The sequence below is a fragment of the Tupaia chinensis genome, unplaced genomic scaffold, assembly GCF_000334495.1.
Source record: "Tupaia chinensis unplaced genomic scaffold, TupChi_1.0 Scaffold149658_1, whole genome shotgun sequence".
NCBI lineage: Eukaryota > Metazoa > Chordata > Mammalia > Scandentia > Tupaiidae > Tupaia > Tupaia belangeri.
The window spans coordinates 1,309,451-1,320,246 of record NW_006209503.1 but is presented as its reverse complement, the minus strand read 5'-3'; the positions used below and the strand labels follow the sequence as shown (position 1 = coordinate 1,320,246).

At 46.3% G+C, this 10,796-nt stretch overlaps 1 protein-coding gene across 3 annotated transcripts in view; it reads right to left on the bottom strand.

Annotated features, from left to right (window-relative positions):
• Window positions 1-10,796, bottom strand: part of DGKG (diacylglycerol kinase gamma) — a 235,291-nt gene that overhangs the window by 134,277 nt on the left and 90,218 nt on the right. For all 3 annotated transcript variants that reach the window (XM_006171475.2, XM_006171477.2, XM_027769454.1), the window contains exons 7-9: window positions 7,215-7,264; window positions 5,082-5,156; window positions 4,238-4,360 (exon numbers count right to left, since the gene is read on the bottom strand). In XM_006171475.2, the coding sequence (XP_006171537.1) occupies window positions 4,238-4,360; window positions 5,082-5,156; window positions 7,215-7,264 (248 nt within the window). The remainder of the gene's footprint in view (window positions 1-4,237; window positions 4,361-5,081; window positions 5,157-7,214; window positions 7,265-10,796) is intronic.

Sequence of the window (10,796 nt, the reverse complement as noted above, 5' to 3'; positions counted from 1 at the left end):
ATATTTAATGCAATCCCTATAAAATTACAAAAGACATTCTTCACAGATCTAGAAAAGACAATCATAGAATTTTTCTGGAATCATAAAAGACCCCATTGCCAAAGCCATCCTGTGCAAGAAGAGTGGAGTGGGTGGCATCTCACTTCCTGACCCTAAAATATATTACAAAGCTGTGATAATCAAAACAGCAAGGTATTGGCACAAAAACAGACATAAAGACCATTGGAACAGAATAGAGACCCCAGAAATAAACCCCTAAACAAACAGCCAACTTATCTTTGACAAAGGGTACCAGTCAATCCAGTGGGAAAAGAAAAACCTCTTTAGCAAATGGTGCTGGAAAAACTGGGTATATACCTTTAGAGAGATGAATCTGAACCCCTTTCTGTCACCATTAACAAAAATCAACTCAAAGTGGATCAAAGATCTAAACCTAAGACCACAAACTATAAAATTACTGGTGGAAAACACTGGGGAAACTCTGGGAGACACTGGGGTAGGCAAAGTCTTCTTTAGCAAGATCTCCAAAGTACAGGCAATAATCCCCCAAATAGACAGGTGGGAATACATCAGATTAAGAAGTTTCTGCACAGCAAAGGACATTGTAATTAGTGTGAATCTACAACCCTCAGAATGGGAGAGAATTTTTGTTAACTGTGCCTCAGGTAAAGGATTGATAACCAGAATACACAGGGACCTCAAGCAGCTTACCTGGAAGAAAATGATTAACCCAATTAAAAGATGGGAAAATGAACTGAATAAACAACTCTTTAAGGAAGACATACGAGCAGCCAAAAAAGCATATGAAGAAATGTTCAACATCCCTCATCATAAGGGAAATGCAAATCAAAACCATAATGAGATACCACCTAACCCCAGTCAGAATGGCGAAGATTAAAAACATAATGATAAGTGCTGGCGGGGATGTGGCGAAAGGGGAACACTCCTACACTGTTGGTGGGAATGTAAATTGGTCCAGCCACTGTGGAGGACAATATGGAAGTTTCTCAAAGACCTTCAAATAGAACTACATATGATCCAGAAATTCCACTCCTGAGTATCTACCCAAAGGACATGAGATTACTCAGTGGGAAAAGCGCTTGTACAACTATATTTATTGCATTATTCACAATTGCTAAGACATAGCACCAGCCCAAATGTCTACAAACAGATGAATGGATTGAAAAAGTGCGGCACGTATACTCCATGGAATACTATTCAGCCATAAAAAACAAGGCCCTGGAATTTGATAGGAAGTGGATGAATATGGAAGCTTTGTTGCTGAGTGAAGCAAGTCAGGCTATGAAAGAGAGACATTATATGTCTCCACTTAACATATACCGACTCTCTGCACCCTATGGTAGAGACTGAAAGACTGGGGGACATAAAAGCATTAAAAATGGTTATGGATACTAGAGACAAAGTGTAAGAAGAGGTGGGAGGGGAAGGGCATAGGAAAGAAAATTTGGGGGAACATAATAGAGAGGTAAGACATTTGTGGGACACATGGTTTATTATCTGTTGATGAGGATGTGTATAGTGGTCTCAACTGGTCTGGACTGAGGAGTATATCATGCTGGGTAAAGTCTCTTTATAATCTAAATGATGTATTGTGATTGAAAGTATAAATAATAATAATAAAAATGTTTCATCCCTATTTACCAAATAAAAATCTGATGTGTTGGAACAACACCTAAGCAGAACTTCCATTTTTTCTGAGTATAATCTTAAGTGAGTATCAATAGCAGAAGGCATATCTCACTCATCTGAGCATCCCCATGTCAGAGCTATGTGGGTTCTTGCAGATAGAGGTTTTTGACGAGGGATTGATGAATGAGGGTGAATATGGGGGATGGTCCCTGGTACTAGTGTCCTCAGACAAATCCCTTTACCTCTCTTGGCCTCAGTTTGTAAAGTTTGGGGACTGACCGAGGATCACAAAGATTTTTTCCCATTGAGACTTTCTCGAGTCCTAAAGAATAAGGAGGGCATTGTGTAGTTCCTGGTTCTTTGATTTCCACTTAGCACTTGGAGAGAACTCAACCTGCTATGAGATGACTGCAGGGCTCTTAGTTCTCGGAAACAAAGGCTCAGTGTTCATCCTGACTTGCAAGACTGTCAGATGGAGCTATCACGGGTGAAGAGAGCCTGCCAGAGTCAAACCCAGTGGCACTTCCTGTTCTCAGAGAGGTGACACAACCTGTGTGACTGTCCTGACACACGCTTGATGGCATCATTCTATTAGTTCCAGCCCTCTTACCATAACCATTGATTTCACATGAAGCTCTACACGTATCCTCTGCTCTGATCAAACCAAGAGATTTCCTTAACACACCCTTAACTTTCTTCCATGGGGTCTTTGAGCTGTTCTCCTGGCCACCTCTTACCCTGAGTCATTCCCATCCTTGACAGCCAGATAGAACGGCCTCCTAGGTCTTTCTACGGGATTGTTATTCTCAAGAATGGGATCTCAGAACACCATGCGTTCTGCAGACACAGGTCAACTCCCTCCTCCAGGACTTCCCCACTAGTCTCACTCTCGCGGGGGTGTTAGTGTTAACGGATAGGAAAGTGTCGAGCTGCGTTGCGAAGCCCTTGGTTCTTTGGGTCCAGATCACTAAAATTAGAGATCTGTCCCTAGGTGCAAAATAAAACCGCAATCACGAATGAAGTAGGTAGAAAAGATTTAATAGGAAAGAAAGGAAAGGAAAGAAAGGAAGTACACCCAAAAAGTTTGTTGGGCAGGCAGATTGCCAGGTGGCAACCGCGCTTGGTACTAGTTAACCATCATTTTATTACTAGAGGTCATGAATATTCATTAGTGGGAGGCCCTTATGCTGCCTATGTTCTTCCTTTGAGTTTGAACCCTCAGGTTCTTTCCTGCACCTGCGCACCTTCCTCACAGGTAAAGAATGAGGAACTTGATCACCTAATTGCACACGCCTAATGTGAGCCAGGTTGCCCCAACTAGACTGACTAATTAGTCCATCGCCCTAATGGGAATTACGGCATTGACCAAAACGCTTGCTTGTGTCTTTTTGATAAGAGAAAAATCTACCAATCACCTCTGTGTGCTTCCCTCAGGCCCCAAGGAAGGAAGATGGCAAACTGCCTCACCCTCCTGGCACCTGGAGCTAGATAAGCCTTCGCTTTTCTCTTAGGGCTGCCCGCTCATGACTAACTGCCTACCACATTAGAACATTTTGGAGTAAGGTATAAATCCTGGTCCCTCCTTTTAGTTAAGAACCCTTTTTTTTTTTTTTTGAGAGGTTTTCACTATAGGGCGCGTGCGCTCGCCAGACAGACAGAGAGAGACTTAGAGACAGAAAGCAAGAAATCACCCCCCAGGGGGGATGGTCACACCGCAATCCCTTCTCCTCCATTCTCCTCTCAGGATCTTGGGCACGCACGCACACGCGCCTGGTGAAGAACCCATTTTTTAACTGTATAAATTGGGATGAAAAATATCTACCTCGGGACTAGCAGTTGGCATAATGGCTATGTTGCTGGACTCCCATGTAGTCGACTGTGGTTCAAGTCCCAGACTCGGTGGCTTAAACTCATACCAGGCGCGTGTGCGTGCGTGCCCAAGATCCTGAGAGGAGAATGGAGGAGAAGGGATTGCAGAGTGGCCATCGCCCCCCCGGGGGGTGATTTCTTGCTTTTTGTCTCTCTCTGTCTTTCTGGCGAGTGCACGTGCCCTATAGTAAAAACCTCTCAAAACAAAAACAAAAACCAACCAACAAACAAAAAACCAACCTTATCTGGTTATTTTGATTGTTAAATATAACGCCATTAATGACTGCCTACTCACAAACAGGTCTTCCTTCACCCTTTCCTCCCTCCCTTCTACTGCCACTTTCTTCATTTCTTCTCCAATTCTCTTAAATCTAATTTGTGGAAAAGACCAGATTCTTTCTACAGGTGGATTTCTTTTCTCCTTCAGCTGTTTGAGTGTAAACTTCTTACAGGCAAATATTATATCTGTGTCCCCTCATGCCGCGTGCAGAACAGTGTTCTGAATTCAGGAATAATTCAGGAAATGTCTATTGAATAAATGAAACTCTTTTAGGCACTAGTGGGTAAAAAGGGATGAGAAGGGAATCTTGGGGCTGGCCTCAAGTACGCAGCACCTCCGTTGGGAAACCCAGAAGCAGTCAAAGCGGTGCACAGACATGAACCAGGAGCCCGAAGTTGCTGACTGGCTAGAACCTGCCACCCCCGCTTGCTGACTTACGGAGTCATCCATGCCCAGGAGGACCAGCAATGGGATGGTAGTCATCCCCCCGTGGACCCACTCCTGGAGGGACACGAAGCCGTCCTGGTCATAGTCCATTCCTTGTAGCATCTCCTTCAATATCTGCGGGATCAGAGAGTGATGGTTGTCATTTTCATTCTCGACTTTTCCACCTCCCTCCTGCCCTCTGCCTTCTCTTCTGTCCTGCCTCTTCTGCTTTGTGTTTTATTTCCCAGTACTCCCCCGACACACACACACACACACACACACACACACACACACCTTATTCAGAGTGAGCAGACCAGTGAGCAAGCAGATCGGGAAGGAGGGACCAGGGTTCTAGGTCTGGCTCTGGTCCTGACCTGTGTGGCCTAGGGCAAGCCACCCCAACTCTCGAGGTTCTAGTTTGCTCCTCAATGACAATGGGAATAAGATTGCCATGCTTACAGTACTGTGCTGAAAAAAAGTACATTTAAAGCACCTGATATAATTCTTGATATATGGGAGCCCCATATGTAATATTATTATTATTAATGTTGATAAAAATCTCAGATTCTTCCTAGCTCTAAATTTTTTGTTCTACAAGTTCCGGTTATAGCATTTTAGCTCTGGCGACAGAGAAGAGTGGAGGGAATGATTATTTCTGTCACATCAACACTTGTTGACACTGCCTACGCTTTTCTGTCAGAGAAGTGGGAAGTCAAGGTGCAGGACTCCGACGAAGCTGCCTGTGAGGAGCAGGGTCCGAGAGCCTCAGCACACGGACACTGCATCCAAGCCTTAAGTGTGTCCCACTGTCACCTCAGAAGCTCACTGAGGTCACCCCATGCTTACGGAAACTCACAGGCCTCAGCTCCGTGGGGTCCCACTGCAGGTACCGGGCGACATGCAGCATTTGGTTGACGATGCGATCCATCTCCTGGAAGACAGCAAGGGGAGGACCCATCAAGGGAAGACAGCCAGGAGTGTGTCAAGAGCAAACTCGACAAACCCAGCAGGGAGAGGGACAGGGCAGAGCATGAGAAGAAGCTGGTGCAACACTGGTTTCACGAGGAGCTCACCATTTGTTTCTGCCTTGACGACAAGGCCTACTGTGTAGCCTCAGTATTCCACTGCCCCGCTCAGCGACAGAGGGAAGAAGGAAAGCGAAGGGTGGAGGGAAGGGGTAGCTGAGGTTCGGCCTATTTCAGCCGCCCTGCTGGGCTGAGGGACCCAGAGGGGAGAGCAGAGGCAGGTTTGCCCTTGCAGACGGTTCCCTGGCACACAGAGAGGTGCCTCCTGTGTCGGAAGGAAGCCCTCTCTAACAGTCATGCCCAGCAACGAACGGCTGTCACGAGGTGGTGGGTGACCTCCCCGCCCCAGTAGTGGGAGTGTTCAGAAAGAGGCCAGGAGTCCATTTTCCAGGGATTTGGGGTCAAAAGGTAAATCAGATACCGCTTTTGAGTTTTGCTTCAGTCCACCCAGTTATCTCTAAACTGTACACTTATCTGGAAGCTGTGACTCTTCTACCCTGTGCCAGATGATCATCATTTCTTGCCTTGGCTATCCTAACTGGTATCCCTACTTGCGTTCCTACAGTCTGTACTCTGTCAGCAGCTCGAGTGATTCTATTAAAACCTAAGTCCATCCAGGTCACTCCTCCGCCCCAGATCTTTCAACAGCTCTCCATTTCTCCAGGGTAAAGGAAGACACTTTCAACGATCTACAAGGCGTAATCTGCTTCTGCTTCGCAATCTCCCCTCCTGCAATTTCACAGCTTCTCTGATCTAGTCAGAGAGGACTTCTTACTTCCTCATTTTGGCCCCATCTGTTCCCTCATCTACTCCAGTGACACTAGCTCCCTAGTTAATCTTCTAACATTTCAGTCCCCTAGGACCTTGGCACTGTCTGTCTAGAAGGCCCTTCTTCCTCATCCTTTTCATGTCTCCACTCGGAGAGGGAGGCCCTCCTGGCTACTCCAGCTAAAGCTGCAACTCCCTCCAGCATGTCCTTTCCCTCCTCTATTTTTCTCCTCAATACACATCTCCACTGAACACACATTTTACTACACTGTTTAGTGTCTATGCCTGGATAAGAACGAAAGCTTCACGGGGCATGGAATGTTGTCAGTTGGCTACACTGGTAGATCCCCAGTGCTTAGAATAGTGCCTGACATATGGTAGACACGCAGCAAATATGTGCTGACCAACTGCTTCAGAGTCTGGGAGTCCCTGCTTGTTTCCTCAATGGACCAACCCATAGCACTGCATCGTGGCTGCAGGGATCCCACACAGGCATCCGAGGCTTAGAGGAAATAGGGATGATTCCTTCCTCTGGCACCTCAACCTCAGAGGCATCTGGTCAATGAGCCCTGTCTAAGTGTACCAGCCATGACCGCTGGACCTGTCTCATCCTGTGTGCTTCCCCTTTCTGCTTTCTTCCTTTTCCACTTGTCCTCTCATCCCACGATCCCTAACATGGCCCTGCCTCTTCCAGAAGGGACAGTGGCGAGTTCAGGCCTTCACAGGTGCAACAGGATGGACTCCTGTGCTCAGTGCAGACAGAACCAGACTTCCGGGTTAGTGCCCCGGAGGGTGAGTGAAGGCCAGGGGTTACCGCAGCAGTAACCTCTTTTCCTCTTGCCCTGGTCTTCTTGCCTGCCTCCCCCACCTCCTGCACCCCACGTTTCCTCTTGGCCCTGGGCTCCAGTGGCAAATTGTAGGACAAACTTGCAAACTCATGGACGAGCTAAAACAGACGAGATACTGAAGTCTCTCCCCGTTCCCAGGGCTCACGATCTTAGGCTTCTGAAATGCAAAGGTAAGCTGGAGCTGACTCTGCACGGCTGGCTTTTTGGAAGTAGGATGTGGTGGGTCTGTCTTCAGCTACTGGAAGCCCCCTCGGAGACCCTGCTACTCGCGCACAGATGGAACCTCTATCTGCTCCCCCACCCCAGGCTTTCTCAAGTCCAGGAGGGCTATCTGGAGTGAGAGCTTACCGCTTGGTCCAGGAGGCCATTCTCATCGGAATCATAGAGATGAAATACAACTGCAAAAAACACAGTGGCAAGGCGTGAGGTGTCTTCCAGGAGCCAGGGGTGGGCTGAGATTTGATGCTGTCACGTTTAGATCAGTTTGGGACATCACTGGGGAGGGGGTTGTTGTAGCCAGCTGACCCTCCCTCTAAGGCACAGTCTGACTTCTTTACGGACAGAGTGGAACGAGAGAGGACAGTCAAGCTGCCTGGCTTCCGAACGGTCTAAGCCATAACTCTGGTTGACGAGATCCGGACATGCTCATGAGCGTGTTCCCGGGAGCATGCACACCTTGCAGCAACCCGGGAACACAGCTGAAAGCCAAAGGCCCGCTGCACACGGGAGGGCAGAACTGCGGATGGGTGGTTGCTTCCATTGCACAGAGTGCCAAGCAATTTGAATCCCAGCCCTGCCCTACCACTTCCGGGTTGCCAAACACGACATTTTAACTTCTTTGGGCTCAGTGCCTTTATCTGTAAGATGGAGGTTTTAACGGTTTCTTTCTCCTGGTGTTATGATGAAGATTAATATATAATTAATCCCAGATTGGCAGTGATTGGAATGTAGAAAACACTGAACAGGTGTTACTTCTTTTCTTTTTTAAGAGTTTTTGGGTTTTTTGTTTTGTTTTGTTTTGTCTTTTTTTTTTTTTTTTTTTTGCTTTAAGGTACATGCACTCACTGTAGAGACAGAAAGAGACAGAGACAGAAAGCGAGAAATCACTCCCAGGGCAGGAAGGCCATGATGCAATCCCTTCTTCACTCTCTTCTCAGGATGTTGGGCATGCACACATGTGTTCCTGGTGTGTTTCAAGCCACTGGGTCCAGGACCCGAGCCGTGGTTGGCCATGTGGGAATCTAGCACCTCAACCACCATGACACCTGCTGGCCCCTTACTTCTTTTCTTTGTGTACATCTCTATAGCACTCAGTATGTGTGAGGTACTGTCATCTGCACTTCTCATTACTTAATCTTCAATATTGTCATGGGATAGTTACTACTAAGGAAAGGAATGTATTTCCCTAAAATGTCAACATGCCATTTAGAAATATCCCCATCGTGCTCTAGAGCTCTAGCTACGGGGAGGGGAGACGGGGTAAGGGAGGTCTGGGAGAGAAAGGTGGGCAGACTACAGGTTCATCATAGGACTGGAAACCTGCACTTCCACCAAAAGGCGGAGATCCCCGCTGTGGTGGCAGAAGCAAGCAGGGTAGGAAGCAGGTGAAACATCCCTTCATTTTCCTCCAGTCCTTTAAAATCCCATCGTGACTCTCCCACGGGCTCTTCCCCAGCATGCCCCTAGGGGACCGCAGCACGTGCCCGCCTGGTCACGCTATTCCTGCTAGGTTGCCGTTGTCATGTCACTTCATTCCAGACACATTAGCCCTTCTGCACCTTGTTCCAGTGGTGCATTCTCTCTGGAGTCTTAGTTCTCTCTTTCTTTTTTGAGTGGTTTTTGCTATAGGGCGCGTGCACTCACTAGAAAGACAAAGAGAGAGACAGAGAGACAGAAAGCGAGAAATCATCTCCCCACCCCCCCGAGGGGGGGGAGATGGCCATGCCGCAATCCCTTCTCTTCCATGCTCTTCTCAGGCTCTTGGGCACGCACATACATGCACTTGGTGTGAGTTTAAGCCACTGGATCCAGGCCTTGAACTATAGTTGGCTACATTGGAGTCCAGCAGCATAGCCATTACACCAACTGCTGGCCCCTCGAGTCTAAGTTCTTAAAAGCAGGGGCAAGGTCTCTGGTTGTTTGGAACTCCTCAGAAGGTCCAGACAGGAAGGCGGCGGATGCTGCCGACTCACTGACAAAGGGCTGAGGCACAGAAGGACAGGCCTTCCCCACCACTGCCCTTTCAGGACGCCGAGCTCTCCCTGGCCCTTCTGTCTATGAGCGACAGAGCTAGAAAAGCCTGAGTGAGCCTCCTGGCTTTTCGCATGAACCTGGGGCAAGTCTTTTAGCCTTCTAGTGCTGCCTTACATGTGACTTACAATAATCATACACTTCTAAGGTGATGGGGAGGTTAAAATGAGGTAATACCTTTAAAATATTAGCAAGTAAACAGGTCAGATTTCAGGTTACTATTTCTCAAAAGACACATGCTTGATTTTATTTTATTAATTTATTTTTTTTGGTAGAGTTTTTGCTATAAGGCCTGTGTGCTCACTGGAGAGACAGAGAGACACAGAAAGACAAAAGGCAAGAAATCCGCCTTTCCCCCGGGGGGATGGCCATGCTGCAATCTCTTCTCCTCCATTCTCCTCTTGGGACTTGGGGTACACATGCACACTCACCCGGTGTGAGTTTTAAGCCGCCGGGTCTGGGACGCGAACTGCGGTCGATTACATGGGAGTTCAGTGACATGCTTGGATTTTTAAAAGAAAATGCTTAATTTGTTTTTAATCATTCAAATCAGGGAAGGATTTGAATGGATTTGGTTTAATAAAAAAACAAAAATAAAAACTGTACAGGACAAATGACCAAGATTTTATGATGAAAAATCGCAAAGGAAAAATAATGAGCAAACGATAAAGAAGGAACCAAAAGATGATGAGAGAACGAAGACAATATTCATTGGCAAGTTATAAGCCTTATTTGGGTGGTGATTCAAACAATTAAACCCCAAAATAAGATAATTAGGAAAACGGGAATATTGACCGAAGGTTTGTTAAGAGTAAGGAATCATTCTCTTTAGATATGTTGACTGTGTGGTGTGGTTATATTTTTAAAAAAGAGCCTGTGATTTTAGAGGTACGCGGGGAACTACGTATGGATAAAATTATAAGATGACTGGCATTTGTTGCAAAACACTACGAAGCAGAGGGAGGTATAAGCAGAGTGCGACCGACCACGAGTTGGTACTTGCTGAAGCTGGGTGATGTGCACATGGGAGTCCTTTGCACTCTCCACTTTGAACTATTTTTGAAATCTTCTCTAATAAAAAAAAATGTTTAATATTTTTTTTTCATTGCCATTACAAGACTCAGTCTGAGACTCACTAAATCTGTCACATTCTCTTGGGTAGTTACTAACAAATATAATGCCTAAAACTCAAAATCCGGCTAAAAGTTGGAATACAGTTGACATTACATTTTGAATGTTAGCCAGAAGAAACAGAAACCTACTACATTTGCTACAAATTAGCACTTAAGACTTGTGATTGTTCACACCTCCAACCTTTGGGGGAGATTTTAAGCTCAACTGATGAGCAAACTGTTTAATTTTGTTTTTGGCGAGCGTTAACCTTTGGCAGACTTCCTTCGTTAATGTTTAAGTTTTGTTGACTCGCCTTATTATGAACTGGGAATTTGAATTTTGCTATAATGTGTATGTTTTTCGTAAGCTCTCAAGGGAAGTAGACAACACATATTTGTAAATAAGACCCTATAGTCTGCTACTCTGCTAAGTTTGTCTGTCTGCTCACAGAGGGCAGAGAAACCATCTCTAGACTCATCTACAGACCACAGGCTGTTTCAGCCACTGCTGACTTCCTTTCTGCCACCAGCTCTCACTCTCCTGAAGAACTGTTCTCAAAAACACCTT